At 44.0% G+C, this 23218-nt stretch overlaps 1 protein-coding gene across 9 annotated transcripts in view; it reads left to right on the forward strand.

Moving 5' to 3' along the window:
- The window catches only part of KLHL18 (kelch like family member 18), a 52399-nt gene that overhangs the window by 8506 nt on the left and 20675 nt on the right, over window positions 1-23218 (forward strand). For all 9 annotated transcript variants that reach the window (XM_029919087.1, XM_029919089.1, XM_029919091.1 and 6 more), the window contains one exon: window positions 22254-22384. In XM_029919087.1, the coding sequence (XP_029774947.1) occupies window positions 22254-22384 (131 nt within the window). The remainder of the gene's footprint in view (window positions 1-22253; window positions 22385-23218) is intronic.

A 23218-nucleotide genomic window follows, 5' to 3' on the forward strand; every position in this document is an offset into this window, starting at 1 on the left:
ACAGCTGCCACATTGTTTTTCCCCAGGCTCTGGTCTGATCATTCGTTCTCCTGCTCTGAGTGGCTTCTCATTTCATTCTCATTCAGCAGCATCCTCGGCAGATTTGTCAGCACCTTCCGTGTGCCAAGCACTGTTCCATGTGCTGGGCATGCAGCCCTGGCACAGTAGGCAGAGCCTCCTTGAGTGTGAGCTCACGTTCTGGTGGAAGATGGGGTGGCTAACAATAAACAAATAAATAGGTATAAAATGTCCCGTGGTGATAAGTGCTATGGAGAAAAATAAAGCAGGATAAGGGAACTGAGAGTGTTCTTAGAGGGACCAGAACCCTCCTCGCTGAGTAGAGGTCTGAATGAAATGAGGGAATGACTTCTGAGCATATCTAAGGGAAAGTATTCTAGGCAGAGGGAATCATAAGCACAGAATCCTGAGGCAGGAGCATACTTGGTATTTGGGGACACATCAGGCAGCTGGTGTGATAGGAACAGAGTGACCTGGTTGACAAGTAGAAGGACATGAAGTTGAGGAGGTAGATCCTCAGGCCCAACATAGTCCCTTGTGTGGCTCCCGGAATACTTGTTGGATGAGTGAATGAATAAATGAATGGAGCTAGACAGTAATTATTCATTTATTGGTTTATGAGTGGAGAATCAGTGCAGGGTATTTGGGGTACACATAAGAATGGTAGGGTACCTTTTCCATAGTTGGTAAAGAGAGCACAGGGATCACTTGGACTTTTCCCTTCTCCCATTCAGGAGACATGATGCTAACAGCCAGAGCTAGAAGCCAATGTTGGCTTTTTCTTTTTCTTTTTTTTTTTTTTAATGTTTATTTATTTTTGAGAGAGCGAGAGAGAGACAGAGCATGAACAGGGGAGGGGCAGAGAGGGAGACCCAGAATCTGAAGCAGGCTCCAGGCTCCGAGCTGTCAGCACAGAGCCTGGCATGGGGCTCGAACCCGTGGACTGTAAGATCATGACCTGAGCTGAAGTCAGAGACTTAACTGACTGAACCTCCCAGGCACCCCTGGCTTGTTCTTGAAGTAACTTTAACTTCTCTTCTACACCACAGAGAAAATCAGGTTAGAAACTTGTCTAGGGAACAGGAGGTAGAACTCTTGGTGGTTTAAAAGGTGCTCCTACCCATGTTTGGGAAAGCTTGACTTTTCTCCTCCTGTCCATAGGCTGTCCCTGTAAGTCAGCAGGACATCTGGGGAGAGCCGCCGGCCAGCCGGCCAGGGTGGTGGGAGTGCAGGAACAGCAGGTGGTGGCTGGTTTTCGGTGGGATTAGAGGAAAGACTGCTGATTTAACGGCTTCTCTGATTATTCTAAGCTGCTCACAGGAATCTGTCACTGCATCCGTGAGACCTGCGAGCAGCTTAAGCATGCCCTGTTGGTGTGACCGCTACTCCCGGTTGACTTTTCTTTCTTTTTCTTTTCTTTCTTTACTTTTCTAGGGCTGCCAGCATGGTCCTGATATACACATTCCGCCAGGCTGGCCCCCCTCTGCCTTTCTAGTCGCCTGCTGGCTTCTCCTGCTGGCTTCCCCTGCTGGCTTCTCCTGCTGGCTTCCCCTGCAGGCTTCTCCTGCTGGCTGTGTCTTTGTGACCTGTGTTGCTCCAGCATTCCTCTGGCTTAGAGTATCGCTCACATCTGCCAGCAGTCTTACCCGTGTGCAAGGCTCCTTTCACAGTTTTCCCCCCAGTGGGAAAGAAGTGGCCCAACACTCCTTCCTCTGTTCTCCTAAGGCACTCTGCATTGTGTCTGTTCATCACTGTGTTGTGGTCACAGGTCTGCGCTCCTGCCTCCCTGCCAGCCTGTGTGTTTTTGTGAGGCACAGGCCTGTCCCACCTTCTCTCTCTTTTGCACTGCCCTGTGGCAGCGGGGGTGAGTTGGTGTGAAACCCCGCCTCTCTGGAGTCTTCTCATATCCCTCCAGGTGCAGTCAATCTCTCCCTCTTCTATTGTACCTTAGCGCTTGTTACTGACAGTATTGTCCTTGCACTGATAGCATCTGTGTCCCCTGAGAGCTTGTTGGAAATGCAGACTCTCCCCCCACCTCAGACGTGCTGAACCAGAACCTGGTGGTTCTTACATCCTGTGCACATGAAAATTTGAGAAGCATTGCCTCGTACTTTGCACCCTTGCCGTACTGAACACAGGGTAGACGTGCTTGAGTGTTCACTCTTCCCATCCAGACGTTGCGCTCCTGCAGCATGTGAAGCAGCTATTATCCAGCATAGTTCTTAGCATGTGTCAGGCGCTCAGACTGTTTGCTGTATTATCCGAAAGGGCCCCTGGTGTTCTTTCGGAGATGCTCCTTCAGTCGACATAGTCATGAAGTGCCCAACTGTGCGTGGTGCTTTGACAGTGTGCGAGGCACCCTGCTATTGAGTGGGCATCAGCCCCTAACTTGGGCATTGGAAGATCGGTGGGTGACATGGATACCCATAATTAATTATGAGACAAGACAGAGTGTGGTAAATTCTGTAAGTGCACAGCTGTTACCAGAGGCCTAAAGGGAACGCGAAAGGAATGGTGGCTATTTCCAGTTCACAGGATTTGTGATGATTTCATGGAGAGGATAGTGTCCGATGGGTGCCCTGCACGATGAATAGGACTTTGACAAACAGACTTTGTGGGAGGAGGCATTCCGGGCTGGGGAGAGCCTGTTCAAGGACCCAGGCATGAGAGTGCACAGACAGGATGTTCCTTGAACAAGTAAGACCTAGAGGTGGAAGGTGTGATTAGGGAGGTGTGTGAATGCACACTGAACTGGAATTCTCATGGTGAGAACGTCTCATGGTAATTTCACATGCTGTTGGTGGGGTTAGATGTCAGTGGTTTCTGGGGACTCTGCCCTCCTGACTCCCGCTCTCCCATTCTACCTTGCTGGACATGGTGGCAGGCAGGGGGGTGTGTAGAAGCAGTGGGCAGGCCTGAATGTTGTAGCAGGCTCTTCACTGGCTCTTATGGGACCATGGCCCATGTCTTTTTTTAGTCCTAGCTGGTCAGCCACTTCCTCCCTCAACCCCTTCCGGAGTCACTTACCCAGTGGGAGCTCCCTAACGCTCATCAATAGAGGGTTTCACACAATGAGCTTTAAAATGCCTTCAAAATCCCAGACTGAACCCAATATGTTTTATTATGCTTTCTGTCTTCTTCTCAACCCCCTGGGTTTGGGATACTAATCATTTCTGCTTTTGGTGGGATGGGCTGGCATCCCTCAGCCCATGTTCTGGGCTGGGGGCAGGTTATTCAGCATTCAGGATGAAAGGACACACCCCCTACCTTCATTTCCTTACATGCCACCTTGTTAGAAAGGCACCTGAACAAGGCAGCCATAGTGTGGCTTGTTAACTTCTTCCAGGATTGGGAATGCTCTGTCAGCCTGGATGCCAGTTCCTCCTCTGGTCGTCCCTAAGCTTGACCATCTTTTTCTTGAGCCTCTTACTTCAGCTAACTGAATTTCCAGATAAGGTTAGATAGTAACCCTCTGAACTTTTTTTTTTTTTAACGTTTTTATTTATTTTTGAGAGAGCATGACCAGGGGAGGAGCAGAGAGTAGGGGACAGAGGATCCGAAGTCAGCTCTACACTGACAGCAGTGAGCCTGATGTGAGGCTCAAACCCAAGAAACGTGTGATCCTGACCTGAGCTGAAGTCAGAGGCTCAACCGACTGAGCCACCCTGCCACCCCTAGATAGTAACCCTCTTGATGCTTCAGTGCCTTCCTTTCACCGGCTCTATCTGTCCTGAGCCAAAAGATCAAGGTTAAAAAGAAGAGATGAAACTCATCAGAAGTTTTGTTATTTGTTCGTATCTCAGATGAAAGACTGAGCGCTATCTCTTAGATGAAATGGGCTCTGGGATTCATTAAGTACACTTGGCAACGAGGCACTGTGTTAAGTGCTAGGGCAAAGCCTTTCCTTTCTGTGGGAAGAGCATTCATTCTGGATGGGGAAACATTCCTTAGAGACAATATAATACATGCTGCACGTTATGCTGGAGGCTTGTGCCAGGCACTACAGGGGGAGAGCCCGACTGCCTCTGAGTCTGAGAGGCCACATAGAAGAGGGAGCATTTGATCCGGATCTCTGTGGATGAGCAGTGATTCACCAGGCAGAAAAATATGGGATAAAGATCCCAGCCGAGGAAATAGGGTTTAGGAGAACTGTCAAGAGCTGAGAAGAAAGGCATGGTGGGGGATTTGGGGTAGATGGAGGCCAATTCAAGATTTGGATCTGACTTGTAAGCAGTAGGGAGCCCAACAAAATGGGGACTCACGTGACAGACTCCATTATAGTTTCAGTTGTTTCATTCATATAACTTTATTCATTCAACAAATACTAAGTGTTCATTGCTAGAACCAGTCCAGGAAACATACAAAGATTGCTCCCTTGGTGGAACTCATGATTTAGTAAGATCAGTAAGTTCCTTATGGCAGACCACCACCATTTGCACTTGTCAAGGTTGCCCATGACCTCCACAGTGTAGAACTATTTTATAACCACAAAGATTTCCCTCGTGCTGCCCCTTTATAGGCACACCCATCCCCCTCCCACCCTCCATCCCTGGTCTCTGGCAGCCACTAATTTGTTCTGCTTCTCTCATTTCAAGAATGCTATAAGAATGGAAGCATGAAGTACGTGACCTTTTGAGATTGGCTTTTTTTTTCTACTCAGCATAATGCTTTTGAGAGCCATCCAAGTTGTTAAGTGTATTGATGGTTTTTTACTTAACATTTCTGACAAGTATGCCATGGTACGGATGTACCACATTTTGTTTAACCGTTTACTCGTTAAAAGGCAGTTAGGTTCTTTCCAGTTTGGGGCTACAAATAAGGCTGCTATGAACATTCATTTACAGGATTTTTGCATGAAGGTAGGTTTTCATTTCTCTGGGATAAATGCCCAAAGAGTACACTTGCTGGGTCATCCCGTAAATTGACTTTTAGTTTTAACAGACATTGCCGAACTAGTTTCCAGAGTGGCTGTGCCATTTTACATTCATACCAGCATGTATGGATACCATGGTCAGTTTTGGGGGTCAAGTTGTTGCTCAAACATCAGTCTAGATGTTGCAATGAGGGTATTTCTAGGATGTGGTTAACATTTAAATGAGTAGACCCCGAGTAAAGCAGATTACCTTCCATAATGTGGGTGGGCCTCATATAGTTGTTGAAGGCCTCAGAAGCGAAAACTGGCTTCCTGAAGAAGAAACAATTCTTCGAGATGGTAACATAGAAACCCTGTCCAATTTTCCCACCTGGGGGCCTGCCCTGCAGATTTCACTCTCTGGACTGCAACATCAAATCTTATCTGGATCTCCATCCCGTCAGCCCACCATACAGATTTCAGACTTGCCAGCCCCTGTTAATTGTGTGAGCCAAGTCCTTAAAATCAGCCCCCCTCCCTCTCACACTTTTCCTCCTCCTTCCTCTCGCTCCCTCCCCATACCGTGCATACACTTACAACACTTCTGTTCTCTGGAGAACGCTGACTGACAGAATGAGTGGCCACGTTCTGCATCTTCACCAGCAATTGGTGTTATCACCTTTTTAAAAATTGTAGCCATTTTGTTAAATATATAGTGATATCTAATTGTGATTTTAATTTGCATTTCCCTAATTGGTGGTAGAGTTGAACATCCCATGTATTTATGTGCCAACTGTATATTTTTTTTGATGAATGTCTCTTCATGTTTTTTGCCCATTTTCTCATTGGATTATTTTTGTCAGCCTACTGTTGTGTTTTTAGTGTTCTTAATGTGTTGGAGGTAGAAGTCCTTTGTCAGATGGACTCATATTTGGCAAATACAGGGTTAAATAGTATGAAGTCCTCTTATTAAATGGTATTATTTGCAAGTAGTAATACAAATTTACAGGTGTAATTTGCAAATAAAAATACTTTCATTTTTATTTCAATCTCACACCTCTCAGAGTGGAAGGATTTCTGCACTAGCCTAGTCTGCCATTGTGATGAATCTGAGAATCTGCCACTTACTCAGTTCTGGGAAAGCCTGTTCCTACCATACAGAAAACGGACTCTTTGCTGATCTCCTGTCGTTGGATTCCTGCAGAGAAAGAACAAGATCCAAGATCTGAGCTCTTAAGTGAGATCCTGCTGAGGATTTATTTATTTTGAGAGACAGAGCGCATAAGCATGTGCACCCAAGTAGGGAAGGGGCAGAGAGAGAGGAAAGAGAGAACCCCAAACATCCCAAGCAGTCTCCACGCTGTCTGTGGGAAACCCAACGTGGAGATTGAATTTAGGAATCGTGAGATTATGACTTGAGCGAAAGCAAGAGTTGGAAGCTTAACCGCTTAACCAACCGAGCCATCCAGGTGCCCCTCAGTGTCTTTTTAAGTTATAAAACCCTTTCATTTCTTTTGTGTCATTTAATTTTGAAAAACAAATTTTCTTTCTGTTTTGAAAAATACTTTTTTAAATTTTAATGTTTATTCATTTTTGAGAGAGAGAGAGTGTGTGCAAGAGAGCACATATAAGCAGGGGAGGGGAGGGGGAGTGGGAGATAGAGAATCCAAAACAGGCTCCCTCTAGGTCAGCGCACAGAGCCTAAAGTGGGGCTCGAGCCCATGAACCATGAGGGCTCCTGGTCTCATATGACCTATGATTTTTGATATATATAATAACATGCAAGCACCGTTATGTATCATGGAGAATGGTTTCACGGCCCTAAAACTCCTCTGTGTTCTACCTTTTCATCCCTGTCTCCCCACAACCCCAGGCAACCACTGATCCTTTTATTGCCTCCAGAGTTTTCCTGAATGTTAGAATCCTGTAGTGTGTAGCCTTTTCAGATTGGCTTCTTTCACTTAGCAGTATACATTTAAGGTTCCTCCATGTCCTTTCATGGCTTGATAGCTCATTTCTTTTTGTGCTGAATAATATTCCATTGGATGGACGGACCACAGCTTATTTATCCATTCAGCTCCTGAAGGACATCTTAGTTGCTTTTAACTTTCGGTAATTATGAATGTGGCTGCTATAAACATTCATGTGCAAGTCTTGTGCACACTTGGGTTTTTAACTCGTTTGGGGAAACTTCAGGGAGTGTGATTGCTAGATTGTATGATAAGAATATGTTTAGTTTTATAAGAAAATGCCACAGTGTCTTGCAAAGTGCCTGTACTGTTTTGCATTCTCACCAGCACTGAATGAGAGGTCCCGATCCTGCAGGTTTTTGTCAGCATTTGGTGTCATCAGTGTTTGGGATTTTGGTCATCACAATAGATGCACCGAGATACTTTTTTAAACTTGCATTTCCCTGATGACATGGTATGGAACATCTTTTCATATGCTTATTTGCCATCTGTGTATCTTCTTTGCTGAAATAGATGTCTGTTAAAGTCTTTTGCCCATTTTAAAAATTCGCTTGTTTTTTTCTTATTGTTAGGTTTTAAGAGTTCTTTGTATGTTTCGAGGAGCACGTGGGTGGCTCAGTTGGCTCAGGTCATTATCTCAGTTTGTGGGTTCGAGCCCCGTATCAGGATCTGTTCTGACAACCCAGAGCCTGGAGCCTGCTTCAGATTCAGTATCTCACTCTCTCTTTCTGCCCCTCTCCTGCTCGTACTCTCCCTCTCTGTCTCTCAAAAATAAATAAATGTTAAAATATTTTTTTAAGGGCGCCTGGGTGGCTCAGTTGGTTAAGTGTCCGACTTCGGCTCAGGTCATGATCTCGCGGTTTGTGGGTTCGAGCCCCATGTCGGGCTCTGTACTGACAGCTAGCTCAGATTCTGTGTCTTCCTCTCTCTCTGACCCTCCCCTGCTCACGCTCTGTCTCTCTCTCAAAAATAAATAAAACATTAAAAAGTTAAAAAAAAATTTTTTTTTAAAGAGTTCTTTGTATGTTTTGACTATCAGTCCTTTCTTTATCAGTTAGGTCTTTTGCAAATATTTGCTCCCCATCTGTGGCTTATCTTCTCATTCTCTTGATTTCATTCCCTTTTAAGGCTAAATAATATTATACATACATATATATATATATATATATATATATATATATATACACACACACCACATTTTGTATATCCATTCATCTATTGATGGGGATCTGGGTTGTTCCCACCTTTTGGCTATTGTGAATAATACTGCTGTGAATGTATGGACATACATATATCTCTTTGAGACTTTGCTTTCGATCCTTTTAGGTATATACCTAAGAGTAGAATTACTGTGTCCTATTATTATTCTATGTTTAACTTTCTGAGAAACCTCCAAGCTTTTCTACAGTGGCTGCACCATTCACATTTGCACCAGCAGTGCAAGCAGTGCACCAGGCTTCTAGTTTCTCCACATTTGCACCAGCACTTGTTATTTTCTGGTTTTTGGTTTTGTTTTGTTTTTGGTAATAGCTATCATTGTGGGTGTAAAGTGGCATCTTCTTGTAGTTTTGATTTGCATTTCCCTGATGACTAATAATGTTAAATATCTTTTCATGTACTTAATGGCCATTTACATGCACTTTATAACTCGAAATCGGTTCAGCTATATAAGTTCTTTGCCTATCTGTATGAATTTTGGAAGAATCTTGTCTGTATCTATAAAAATAATCTGGTGATGGTTACGAATTGCATCAGAGCTACACCTCAGTTGGGGAGAAATGACCTCTCTCTACTGTGTTGAGTGTTGTAATCCCTAAGACCTGACTAGTGAGCAGAAAGGGGCCTCGAGGCACCACAAGGGCCCAGTCAGAGCTAAAGCCACCATCTCCTAAAGCCAGGAAGGAAGGTCTCCCTTTTCTGATTTTCCCCAGGGCCTTCTCTGGACTACAGTGCTCAGAACTCTGGCTCTTAATAGCAGAACTACCCTCAGCAAGACCAACCATTTATTGGTTCATGTAATCAAACTGGAGAAAAGACAGTGTTGATGATGGGCCGGGGACTGAAATGCTGCCAAGATACTTTCCCTCCATGTTCAACATGCTGAAAAATGGTTTTTGATACGTGGAGAGTGGTGGAGCATCCAATGGCTCCTTGCTATCCTGGGGGGATTGTCCCTCTTCCTCATTTGTAAAGTCCTGAGGGGGCACCTGGATGGCTCAGTCAGTTGAGCGTCCGGCTTTGGTTCAGGTCATGATCTCATGGTTCATGGGTTCGAGCCCCGCATCGGGCTCTGTGCTGACAGCTTGGAGCCTGGAGCCTGTCTTCGGATTCTGTGTCTCCCTCTCTCTTGGCCTGTCTCCTGTTCACACCGCCTCTGTCTCTCAAAAAAAAAAAAAAAAAAAAGTTTTTTATTTAAAAAAATTAAAAAAGAAGAAAAGTCCTGAGGAAAATCCTCATTGGTAGAGCTTAACTCATATGTTATATAGTGTGATTGGAATGAAGATGGAAGTTCCTGGAAGAAGGTAAGGAGCACTGGACAAAGCTGACATGAGATGGAGTCCATAGCTAGTCATGTTTTTGAAGGTTTTTAGTGGCACGTGTTGAAGCCACAAGTGTTTTCTGTTAACCTTCAAGTAACCTAAAATAGTTTAGTAAGAGATCATCGGTATATTATAGACAATTGATAGTTAATATATGTTATTAATATATATAGTTAATAGCTTTACCTATACTATATGGTTACTTAGTGACATATCTCAAGTTAAAGGTAAATAATAATAATAAACGTATTGTCATTGCAGTAGCCCTCAAGTGTTACACTAATTTTGTGACTTACTTTGCCTACTTATATATGTAAGAAAAATTTGAAGGACATAAGTAGAAAATCATAATACCTCCTCAATCTTTTCTTTGTTTATTTTGAGAGAGAGAGAGAGAGAGAGAGAGAGAGAGAGAGAGAGCGAGCATGAGCCCAGGAGGGGCAGAGAGAGAATCCCAAGCAGGTTCCGTACTGTCCGCATGGAGCCTAACGAACCATGAGATCATGACCTGAGCCGAAATCAAGAGTCATATGCTTAATGGACTGAGCCACCCAGGCACCCCTTCTGCTCAATTTTTGATGTGCTTCTCTAAATTTAAGCAAGAGAACTTGCTGTCCATTTTGACTATAACCTTCAGTGAAACTGCCATCTTTCCAAATGTGCAGTTTATTTATTTTCACAGGGAATTGTTGACTTTCTGAGTCACTGTTGAGAATAGAGTTAGTATTTTGATATCTATGACTATTTACTGAGCTATGTGAGGGACATACGAGACCCTTTCTTACCCTCAAGGAGCCTGCAGTCTACTAGAGTAGGTAAAAACAAACATACAGTGCCTGTGACCAAGGCTTCACAACTCCAACATGGAATAACCTCACTTGTCTAACGTCTGAATGAGATTTTGTTTAGGGTAGAGAGCTGGGTTGAGCTGACTTTGTGCCTGGAGGCTGCTGCAATGGAAAAGCGGACGCTTCAAGGCATCTCCAGGCAGTCCACCTCTTACATTTCTGTTGGACGAGGCCCCTTGATTGCTGAACCTAATTAGCATTTAAACTCGGGGGGGGGGGGCAAAAAGAGAGAATAATTATGTAACTATGGTTAAGAAACTGAAGTTAAAAAAAAATGACACATTGCTGGTGGGCAGGCCCATACAGGCCATTAATGGCTCAAGTGTGAACGCCTCTATTTCAGGCTTATTAGCTCATTTCCTTTTTTAAAAGGAGCATTCTGTAGAAGACACTTTATCTCAGTGTTGAAGTCCCCGAAGTGCAGACAGCTCATACTGGTTCAGCAGGAGTCTGTGAATACCTGCAGATCAGGTGTGATGTAAGGTGAGGGGGTTCTTAAGTCACGATCGGCATCTTCTCCTTTCTAGAGAATGTATTCACGTCCCTCTTCATGATATGTGTTCCCTGTGACTCTAAAGCAAAGGTGAGCAAAATTTTCTGTAAAGGGCAGACAGTAAACATTTTTGGCTTTGCAGACCAATGATCACTGTCAATACTCCCTTTGCGATTATATGGACATGTCTGTGTTCCAATAAAACTTTATATGTGCACAGTGAGATTTGGATCTTGTATAAATTTTACATTTCATAAGATATTAGTCTTCTTTTGATCCCTCCACCCCCAGTATATAAAAATGTCAAACACTACACTTAGCTCATGGGCCACACAAAAGCAGGAGGCAGGCCAGGTTTTGGCCCATAGACTATAGTTTGCTGACCCCTTCTCTAAAGGTCTTAAAAGTGACTTCTATAGGGGGCGCCTGGCTGGCTCAGTCAGTGGAGCAAAAAGGATTATGGATCTTGATTGGAGCCCTACGTTGGATGTAGAGATTACTTAAAAATAAAATCTTAAAAAAAAAAAAAAGGGAGGCACCTGGGTGGCTCAGTTGATTAAGCATCCGACTTTGGCTCAGGTCTTGGTCTCACTATTTTTGAGTTTGAGCCCCGTGTTGGGTCTTGTGCTGGCAGTGTGAAGCCTGCTTGGGATTCTCTCTCTTTCTCCCTCTCTCTCTCTGCCCCTCCCTGATTCATGGTTTCTCTCTCTCAAAACAAACACACTAATAAATAAAAACAAAAAATAATAACTTCTGTAAAGTCTTGTATTTGAGGACATTTTATTTAACAGTTATATTGTACTTAATATGTGCCATGCACTATTTTAAATGCCTTAAAGAGGTTGGTTAATTTAATCTTCACAGTTAACCCCATAAGGTAGTTTAAATTTCTTTTTTTTTTTAATGCTTTTTATTTTTATTTTTGAGAGACAGAGAGAGACAGTGCGATCAGGGGAGGGTCAGAGAGAGAGGGAGACACAGAATCTGACGCAGGCTCCAGGCTCTGAGCTAGCTGTCAGCACAGAGCCCGACGCGGGGCTCGAACCCACAAACTGTGAGATCATGACCTGAGCCGAAGCCGGACGCTTAATCGACTGAGCCACCCAGGCACCCCTTAAATTTCTTTTTAACGTTTATGTATTTTTGAGAGAGACAGAGTGTGAGCAGGGGAGGGGCAGAGAGAGAGGGAGACACAGAATCCAAAATAGGCTCCTGGCCCTGAGCTGTTAGTCCAGAGCCAGACGTGGGGTTTAAACTCACAGACTGTGAGATCATGCCCTGAGCCCAAGTTGGACGCTTAGCTGACTGAGCCACCAGGCGCCCTGAGAAAGGTACTGTTTAATAACATGGTGCAGATGTGTGAATTGAGGCACAGAGAGGGTGAGTAGCCAAGAGCCACACAGCTAGCAAACAGGAGAACCTGGATCTGAACCAGGTATTCTAGCTCCAGAGTACTTGCTCCTATCTACAATGATATGCTATCTGTCCTAAAGGATTTATAATTATTGATTTTCTAGCCTAAAGGAATTTTAGACATTAATCCATCCCTACTACATCTCCATTTTGTAGACACAATCTCACACACCAGCTTTATACATAGCTTTTATGATTCAAATTTGCGCCTCAGTAAAATTATGGATTACCACTTACGCACTTTCAGCATCTCTTGTGACTGCCTAAAAGCTTAGTCTTAAATCCCACTTATCCCAGGGGTAATCTGTCTGCACAGGCTAGGCACTTAACTGTTGCCTTAGTGTTTTATTTATGTTCATTGTGAGATGTTTGAAGGTAGGAGCAAAAGTATCAAAATGTTTTCCATCAAAGAGAAATCTATTCTGGGCATATCTTTTGCTTTCTTTGGGAACACCTGTCTCATATTACTCCCAACTCAGATTTTGCCCTGCTTCTTTTCCTGCTTGAATAAGCAGCTGGCTGAATCTTGAGCCCCACCTGTCTGTTGATAGGAAACAGAATTTGTGGTGTCATGCTACACTCCCCTGGTTGATCTAAAGGTACCATCGAAGCAGAGCTACGAATGGAAAATTTCCCAGTCTTTCCAAGGAAAAAATGGAAGCTAAGTGTGCATGCCTGTGTGTGTGTTAAAGCAAGTCAGAATTTAGGAAAGTGATGAAGTGCTCAGGATTTCTGCTTCTCTTTGCTTATAGTCTTAGATTCTACTAACCAGGTTCTACTAATCTCTGGTGCAGACATTCCTGTGCCACAGGGACTCAGCAGTTATTGCCAGCGGCTCACGTATCCAAATGTGCACCAGTCTGTCAGCCAGATAAATGACACATTTAAAATGTGTGCATAATTACTTTTCAAATGTATATAGGTGCCATCACGAGCAAAAAGAAAAGCTTTACCTAATTTGTGTCAGGCAGCTATTATTAACACAGTTACTTCTTTCTGAGAAACCGGATCCAGTGAGAGCCCCTAATTTACAGATGAAAAAACTGAGGCTCAGGGGTGAAGGGAAGAGATTTATCTGGGTCACACAGAAAGAGAAGAGCTGGCTTGGAAAGCCGGTGCGGTTTATATGAGCCACATGGCTTGTGCTGTCTGTCCATCTCCCCTGGGATGAGCAGATAGAGCGATTGGTAAATATTTTGACCTTTAATACTGCACTGTACTTTCTAATATTGTCTGATAGAGTGGTTGATCACAGTAACAGTGACCAGTATCCATAGTGCTTCTCTTGAGAATCTTAAAAAAATTTTTTTCACACTATATTCCTTGCTATACCTGCTATACCTAGTAATAATCCTACCTGGAAATCCAGTCCAACCCGGAAGCAAAGCATAGGATAATTGGGCAGCTTGCTTATACCACAGTGTGGTAGGGTATTTTCACATGTATATCACTTAATTTAAGAAGACCAATGTTACAGTTCTGATGTCCTGCTCAGAAAAAGCTAAATAGCTTCCATCTGCTCCAGAGCCCATCATCTAGTCGTTTATTTATTCATCTGTTTACTGTTGTGGAGCACCCACATCAGGTTTGCAAACGTGCCCTGAGGCTGTCTGGTTGGTGGCTGAGCTGGGACGGATCAGCACAGATCCGATCTCTAACCAGACTCAGGATTGGCAGCGACATCAGCATGGTCTGCACAGGACAACACTTTTTTCCCACTGGAACTTCTGGAATTTGGAGTGACTTTGGTGATTTGGTCAAATGACATGCATAGCAGCCATTCTCTACGCCTTTCTATTTGATCTTCACAAAAACTTGAGAAGTCAGATGAGTAGGGATGATCTCGTAAGTTGGGAAGCCAAACGTGGAGGCCCGTATGAGGTGACCTTGCCAGTGCGGGCCTTCTAGCTTGCACTGTCGTGCCACATGGCCTGTCTGGTGGCATCATGAACCGCTGCTGCCCCCGCGCTCTTCTCTTCCTTCGGGCGTCTCCTTGCTTCTCTCCTCCTTTTCTTTTCCTTTCTGTACTTTCCTTCTGTTGCCTTGCAGATACCTCCCTAATAGATAGGCTTTGACTGTTAGAGTTCCTCAAGGCCTCTTATCCCCTCTTTGTGCCCTAAGCTCTATCCCTCAATGACCTCTTCTTGTGTCTACACTGACGACTCTGAAAAGGGTCATTTGAGCCTAGACACCATCTCTCAGTGTTCCAGACATACCCATCCACTTCCTACCCGGTATCTGTTTGGATGCCTCCCAGGCGCTCAGTAGTAGCTTGTCCCAAACTTGACTCTGTCTTCTACCCCCAACATAGCCCTTCTGTGTCATTTCTGACCTAAGTGAATGGCAACTCGCAGTTCATGCTCTGCCTGCAAGAACAGCCCCATGGCCTTAAAGACCCTTCTTTAGTACTGTTTCCTGGTTTCCTAACACTCTTAAAGTGTAGAATTCCCAAGTGCTCCATCTGCGTTTCCAGCTTCACATCACGTCACTTTCCTTTTCAAACCTATACTTCCATCATGGAAGCCACTTTGATTTTTAACATTTATCAAAGGAATAGTGTGTTCATGATTTTTAAAACCAAATATAGAGGAGTTGCAACACATGTGGATTTGAGTTACTCTTCCCTTCTTCCCCTTCATATAACCTCATTAGCTCTTAATTTTCCCAACAAAGTTATTAACAGGCATTAAACATTACAGGGGCATCATAATTAAAACAAAACAAACCATACAGAGGAACTCTACAGGTGAGCTTCATCTCTTCAGATCTCTGTGCAGAGCCCCTGCTTAGCAAGAGGTTCCAATTCCACTCTTTGCAGAAGCCAGATGCCCTGAGTGTTGAGTTTTTGCTGCAGTTTTAGTGGAAGTTGTTTAGGCTTTCAGTTGGAGTTGATTTTTTTTTCCTTAGAAGCAAATTTATGTACCTAGGAAGTCCTGTGATTGCCCTAATTTGCCTTGTATATGCTAGTATTGCATACCGTTGCACCGTGGTTAAGTGGCTGGTACTGATCCATGCGTTTGCCAAGTAGTAGTGTGAGCACGGGCACTAGGTGTGCTGTGTGCACAAAGACCTGGGGTCCGGGTCCCACCTGGGCAGCTTCCGTATGTGGTCAGAGTTTAAGTCTTTCAGTTCAGAGAGTTCCATTATACCACAGATTCACCTTTTTCCTTCTGCCCTAGCTTGGACTGGAACTTAGCCCTTTCCAATACTTTAAATTAATGGTGTGAATCCATTCTAGTGGTGCCACCAAGGCACCCTTGCTTTGTTCCTTTTTTTAAAATGAACTTTTTATTTTGAGATAATTGTAGATTTGGATGTCATTATTTGAAATAATAACAGTACAGTGCACCTGGGTGGCTCGTTGGTTGAGCATCCAACTCTTGATTTCGGCTCAGGTCATGATCCCAAGGTCATGGGATGGAGCCCCACATGAGGCTCTGCACTGAATGTGGTGCCTTCTTAAGATTTTTTTCTCTCTGGGGTGCCTGGGTGGCTCAGTTGGTTAAGGATCCGGCTTGGCTCAGGTCATGATCTCACTTTCATGGGTTCAAGCCCTGCATCCGGCTCTGTGCTGACCGCTCAGAGCCTAGAATCTGCTTCAGAGTCTGTGTCTCCCTGTCTCTCTGCCCCACCCCCTCTCATGCTCTATTTCTTTCTGTCTCAAAAATAAATAAAACATTAAAAATTTTTAAAAACAGATTCTATCTCTCACTGTCTCCCCCGGCCTTCTCCTTCTGCCCACCCATGCGTGCTCGCTATCTCTCTCTAAAATTAAAATAAGTAAAAAGAGGAAATAATAAGAGGGAGATCCTGTTTACCCTTTACCCAGTTTTCCCAATGGTAATCTTACAAAATTTCAGTACAACCTCACAAGTAAGGTCTTGACATTGATATAATCCACAACTCTTACTTAGATCCCCCAGCTTTACTTTTGTCCACTGGTGGGTATATGTGGGTTTAGTTCTAGCTAATTTTTTTTTTTTATCATTTGTAGGTTTTTTTAAATTATTACAAAAATTTCCCAGTTGGCTGAGAACTTGAGCTGGAAGAGGTGTGTTATTTACTGGGTCCCTCTCAAACTCCACTAGTAAACAGTTCAAGCATAATTCCTTCTCATTTAATAGTAGCTACTTAATTTTCAGGCAAGTTACTTCTAAATCTTGGTTTCCTCTTTTACAAAATGGAATTCACAGTAGCTACTTAATGCAGAGGTTGCTATGAGGACCAAAATGAGAAAATAATGCATAATGAGTACTTAACAAAAAGGAATTCAATAAATTATCATCTCTCTCTCTCTCTCTTTTTTTCTTTTTTAAAGAGAGTGGTGCAAGCTGCAGAGACAGGGGCAGAGGGAGAGAAAGAGAGAATCTTAAGCAGGCTGCACACTTAGCACACAGCCCTGAGGGGGCTTGATCCATGACCCTGGGATTATGACCTGAGCCAAAACCAAGAGTCCAGTCACTCAGCTGACTGAACTACCCAGGCACCCCTGATCATCTCATTTTTTAAGTGATTTTTTAAAAACTGAGATTAAAAATGAGAGAATTTGGGTTTTTTAAAGCTTTTCACAAAAATGTGGTATCCTAGGATTATAGCATTGGAAGGATCCTTAATAGTTTGGGGACTGATCAAGAACGGCCCTAAAAGTTCTATTTTTTTTAATGTTTATTTTTGAAAGAAAGAGAGTGCATGTGTGAGCAGGGGAGGGTCAGAGAGAGAGGGAGACACAGAATCTGAAGCAGGCTCCAGGCTCTGAGCTGTCAGCACAGAGCCCGATGCAGGGCTCAAACCCACGAACCGTGAGATCATGACCTGAGCCGAAGTCAGATGCTTAACTTACTAAACCACCCAGGTGCCCCTGCCCTAAACATTCTTAAGTTATAGGCTCTTACTTTTTATAGTAAACTAAAATCTGCCTCCCTGTCATTTCTGGATCTGCCCTCATCCATGTGATGGCCCTTCTAGGGTTTGAGGACTGCTGCTGTGTGCCCCCTGCCCCTCCACTACCCCATATTATCTTTTACCAATGAACTATCCTTTAGCCGTTCCTCTTAAGATGTAGCTTCCACACCTTTTCCCAGCTTGGTTTCCCTCTTCTGGATAAAGACAAGTATATTGTCCCCTTTAACAGAATACAGAATTCCCTTGTAATCTGGCCAGCATATCCCAAGAGAGGCCTGCCTTCTCTTTACCTGAGCTTTTTGGGGAAACCAGGTCACCTAGTTTATGCATGTACTGTTTGTTCTTTTGTCTTCTTTCTACTTTCCAGATGAAAAATAAATGCATGGCAGTTTAACACAGCTAATTGAACACACATTTTTACCCCTGTGCTCTGCTGTAATCCCATTAAAATGATAGTCAGAGGGAGAAGAGGTATTAGCAGTTGAGAGATCAATGGAATGTCGAAACCAGAAAGTAGGAAGTGTGATGAGCTTAGAGGGCCAGAGGAACTGAAAGTGCCTGCTAGGCGGAGAGACTAAGAAGAAAGAGGAATTGTAATGCAGAACCCTGGAATAGCTCCAGAATTAGAGACACAAAATACTGAAAACAGGAAGATTAGTTGAAAGTCTGTGTGAAAAGCAATTAGAATTGCCTAAAACTCCTCCCCCATTCTCCAGGAAACTGGAATTTTAGTCTTAGATATTGAACCGGAGGCATACCAAGGATAGAAGAGGGGATGGAATATGGCATAAAACTGAAAATAAGGGCTTTAAGGTAAAGATCTAAACAGTGAATGATAGAGCCATCCACACCGCTGGCCCAGTTTTCAGAACGTCTGCAGGCAGGCACTCCCATCCAAGAGACTGGAAGATCTGTCTCTGATAAAGTTTGCTGTGGAGAAAAAGTTCCAAAAATAATATATTTTTAGGGGTCCTCAGTAGAGTGGCAGGGTCTTGCTTGGTCACCCCAATGTGAAGCCCACAAGTTGACAAGCCTAGCTGTCCCACACAGAATTTTCAAACAGCTTCTAAAAGTATCAGCAGTTAGGGGCGCCTGAGTGGGTCAGTCAGTTGAGCATCTGACTTCGGCTCAGGTCATGATCTCACGGTTCGTGGGTTCAAGCCCTGCATCAGGCTCTGTGCTGACAGCTCAGAGCCTGGAGCCTGCTTCGGATTCTGTGTCTCCCTCTCTCTCTGCCCCTCTCCTGTTCACACTCTGTCTGTCTCTCTATTTCTCTCAAAAATTAAACATTAAAAGAAATTTTAAAAAAGGTATCAGCAGATAACCAGTTGTCACCAGGCATTTGAAGCAAGCCTATAACATAAAAGGTAGAGACGAAAACAAAAGGGGAAGAAAAGAACTCAGAGGAAAACCAGTAAAGGCTGGGAGGAAAAGGAGGAAGAGAAAAAGAAGAAAAAAATTTAACATAAAAAATGTTTATTTATTTATTTTGAGGGTCTCAGAGAAGAAAGAGCATGGGGAGGGGAAGAGAGAGTGAGAATCCCAAGCAGGTTCCACGCTGGTAGCACAGAGCCCAACAAGGGGCTTGATCTCATGGTCATGAGATCTTGAACTGAGATGAAATCAAAAGTCAGACACTTAACTGACTGAGCCACCCAGGTGCCCCTAACTATAATATTGAGAGAGATTTGGGGCACCTGGGTGGCTTAGTTGGTTGAGCATCCGTCTTCAGCTCAGGTCATGATCTCACAGTTTGTGGGTTTGAGCCCTGTGTTGGGCTCTGTGCTGACAGCTAGCTCAGAGCCTAGAGCCTGTCTTCAGATTCTGTGTGTGTCTCTCTCTCTGCCCCTCCCCTGCTTGTGCTCTCTCTCTCGCTCTCTCAAAAATAAATAAAACATTAAAAAATATTTTTAATATTGAGAGAGATTTGAGAAAATACTGCATTCATGAAAGATGAATCAGATTCAGTAAAAAGCAGGATGGGGAGACCTTCAAAAAACAAGAAAGGTCTCTTGGAAATTAAAAATACACCACCACCTTATAAAAAGCTACAACACAGAAATATTGAAAGATAAAGTTGAAGAAGACTCCCAGGATCTTGACCAAATAGGAGATGGGAAATGGGAAACAGGTGGAAAAAAAAAATAGAGGATCATGGGCACCCGTGACTCAGTCAGTTGAGGGTCCAACTTTGGCTTGTGTCATGGTCTCATGGTTCATGGGTTTGAGCCCTATGTCAGGTTCTGTGCTGACAGCTTGGAGCCTGGAGCCTGGAGCCTGCTTTGGATTCTGTGTCTCCCTCTGTCTCTGCCCCTTGCCCACTCATGCTCTGTCTCTCTGTCTGTCTCTTTCAAAAATAAACATAAAAAAGAATTATTTTTAAATAGAGGATCATTCCAAGAGGCATAACACCCAACTAATAGAAATTTTGGAAGAGAAAGAAAAGACAGTAGAGAGTAGGGAATTATCAAAGAAATAGGATGGAAAAGTATTCCCAGAACTAAAATCAAGTCTGTAGATTGATACAGCATGTTTTTGCTTTTTTTTTTTAATGTTTCATATATTTTTGAGAGAGAGAGACAACGTGAGCAGGGGAGGGTCAGAGAGAGAGGGAGACACAGAATCCGAAGACAGGTCCAGGCTCTGAGCTATTAGCGAGGAGCCTGACACGGGGCTCGAACCCACGAACCATGAGATTATGACCTGAGCTGAAGTCAGATGCTTAACTGACTGATCCACCCAGGCGCCCTTGTTATAGCATGTTGAATAAAGAACACCAACCGCAAAGTATAACCCTGTTAGATTCAGAATTCTGAGAATAAAGAGAAAGTACTAAAAGCTTCTAGACAGAACAGTCACATACTGAGGGTTAGTGTTCAGAGGGGCATTAAATTCCTCAAAAGCAACAAAGTAGAAGACATTGGAGCAATACCTTCAGAATTCTGATAGAAAAAAATATTCCCAGCTTAGAATTTTATAGCCAGCTAAACTGTCACCCAGGTTTAAGGCTAATAAAGACATTTTCAAATATATGATGTTCTGATATAATAGGAATATGTATTTGGTCTTTTTCCCTGGTTGCTGGCACAGAGCTCCTAAACCCCTTGGAATTTCCTGAGTGGTAGGGGTGATAAAAGCATCTTTTGTTATAAATTTCGTCTTTGTTCCCAGTTCTTGACACAAAAACTTCTAAAACCCTTGGAATTTCCTGAGTGGTAGAGGAGTATCCTTTGTTCTTCATAACAGACCTCTTTCAGCCACACCTGAGTTTATTATAATAACCTGTGGGCCCCTACAAAGCTTAGCTTCAGGATAGGGGCTGGTTCCCAGAGGAGGCAAACCATGTGATTAGAGGGTTAGAACTTCAGTCGACCTCTGGCAGCCCTCCAGGTTGGTGATCGTAGCCACGTGTGGGCAGAGTGGCACACACAGGGACAGAAGCTCCTGTGCTCCGGACCCTTCTAGACCTTGCCCTATGTACCTCTTCATCTGGCTGTTCTTTTGTATCCTTTACAGTGTCCTTTATTATACAACAGTAACAGTAATCCATTTTCCTGGAGTTCTGTGAGCCATTTTAGCAAACTATTACACCTGAGGAGGGGGTTGTGGGGAACACCTCCCCCTGAACCCTGCCCCGACTTTATAACCAATTTCTCGGGAATATAAGTGATGCAGCCGACCCTGAGACAGTGTAGGAGGGGCACCACACAGGTGTGAGCACCAGGAGGCAGGGATCACTGGGGGCTGTTTGCAGTTAGGATGCCACAAGTAATAACTGGAAGTGAAAATTCAAGAAGTATTATAGGCACATTACTTCTAAAAGTAGAGATAAATACCAGAAGAAAGAAGTTGCCCTTGAGAGCAGGAATCTGGGAACCTGAAAATGCTGGTGTGAAAAACCTTGTAGAACAACTTGAAGAAATATTTTCTGGGGTATCTGGATGGCTTAGTAGGTAAAGCATCCAGCTTCGGCTCAGGTCATGATCTCGAAGTTTGTGTTTGAGCCCTGCATTGGGCTCTGTGCTGACGGTGTGGAGACTGCTTGGGATTCTCTCTCTACCCCTGTCCTGTGCACTCGCTCTCTTAGAATAAATGAGTAAACTTAAAAAAGAAATACTTCCTTTTTTTAAAAATTTCTGAACCCCCACCCCACCCCCAGAGCACACAGCCATTTAACGTCCCCAACATCAGTTGGATGTCCCCAACATCAGTAGCAACACGTGGATTATGTGAGGAACTCATAGAATTGGAATCCAAGAGGTCCCTTCAGTGTTTGGAAGATCATGTGATCTTGAAGAACAGCTTCCGGATAATAAACCTGAAGTGGTGCAAAAGAGGCCATAGTGCCAGAACCTGAACTAGAACCCTTAAATAAACGTGCGCCAGAGAAGGGCATCTGGCATTTCTCTAACATGGAACTGGGCAGGGAGCATGGGGGGGAGACTGTTCTTTCTGAAGACTAGAAAGTTCTTAAGTGGAAGCGTTGATGTGGTTTGAAGCTATAAATGGTAAAGCTTGTGAAAAGGGCTATCCTTTTGACAGATAGTTGGAAAGTACTTTATAGGACTCTCCCGGCTAAGGATATGTCTCTGTCACTGAGGGTTTGACACAACATGGGAAGAGTCTGCCCCTGTCCCTGTGTGGCCTGAGCACACAGCACCCGCCGTCTGAGCTGGTTGTAGCCCCAGGACCCCCCAACATTTGTGCCCACAAGGTATGCTCTATCCTTCGTCCCCACATGTGCCCCATTCAAGTCTGGTCTTGTTTCTCCTTATCTCTTCCTGTCACTGTGTATTTACTCTTCCGGAGGAACCTAGTGTCAGGAGCTCCAGGGTTCTTGGACAGTTTGTCAATTTCATCTGCCTTTAATCGGGGTCGGGATAACATGTCAAAGAAATCAGGTGTTGGAGTTGGCAGGGAGTTGGGAACAGTGCGGTGAGACTGGCATATAAGTAATAACTACCACTGGAAGCATTCAGGCTTCCACTTTTTGTAACCATTTTAATCCCTCATTAAAATGTTTTGCTCACATTCTTCTACTATAACCGAGTGTGTTGAATTGAGAACCTCAGGGTCTCCATGGCAGGCTCAGCTGTCATGTACCAGAATGCCTCCAGTACCGTTGCAAGGGGCAGAGGCTTCAACAGGGGAAGGGGTAGTTTGGGTTTGGGATGTGCATTCCTCAGTGTCTCTGTTTGTATTTCACTCTGCCCGCAGATCGGGGACCACAAATTCAGTGCCCACCGGATCGTCCTAGCGGCCTCAATCCCGTACTTCCACGCTATGTTTACAAACGACATGATGGAGTGCAAGCAGGATGAGATTGTAATGCAAGGAATGGACCCAAGGTACTCCCTGTCTCCGCTGGGTCTCACGGCCTGCAGTGCCACCGGGGGGCCTGCCAGGGGACGTGGCGGCTAGTGCAGCTGCATGCACACAGTAGGCGATCAGTTTAACCAGTTAGAACCTCGGCCAGTGGCCCGAGACAGGGTTAAATTGAGGAGAGGGGTTTTGATCTGATTTTACTCTATGAGAGTAACACACATAATAGGAACTAGACCAAGAGGTTTTTTATAACTAGGACTGGGTGCAAAGGTGGTAGAATGCTATTCTCTGCACTTTTTTGTGCCAACCGTTGTAGCTGGCAAAACGGTTTTTCAAATAAGCGCTTTAATTCCCTACCCTTCCTGTCAGTCTAGAACAGTGTTCTCCACCAGAACTTCCTGCATTCGTAGTCTCCACAGTGGTAGCTACTGAGCACTTGAATTTTAACTGGTGGGATGAAGGAGCTGAATTTAAAATTTTTTAAATTTAATTTTAACTAATGTAACTTTTTAAATAGCCACATGTGGCTGGTGGCTACTCTATTGTGACAACACTGGTTCAGAAGATGGCAAAATTGTGGTTATTTGATGGTTGAGAATATTGAGGCCCAAGGAGGTCGAGCCCAAAAGTGATACCATCCAAATTTCTTTCACTATCCAAGACAGCCCTCCCTCGCAAACAGTTATTGGCCTCAAATGTCAGTACTGCTGAGACTGAGGCTTTGCGCTAGATGAATTTTGGGCGGGTGAGGCAGTACCATAACCCCTGAGACCGTGCCATTGAGGCATTCACTTCAAGTTGTCCTTATATGTAGAGTCGCCTTCTCCTGGACCTACTACATGGAAATACTTTCCTGA

Source organism: Suricata suricatta, chromosome 12 (assembly GCF_006229205.1).
Source record: "Suricata suricatta isolate VVHF042 chromosome 12, meerkat_22Aug2017_6uvM2_HiC, whole genome shotgun sequence".
NCBI classification, from domain to species: Eukaryota; Metazoa; Chordata; class Mammalia; order Carnivora; family Herpestidae; genus Suricata; species Suricata suricatta.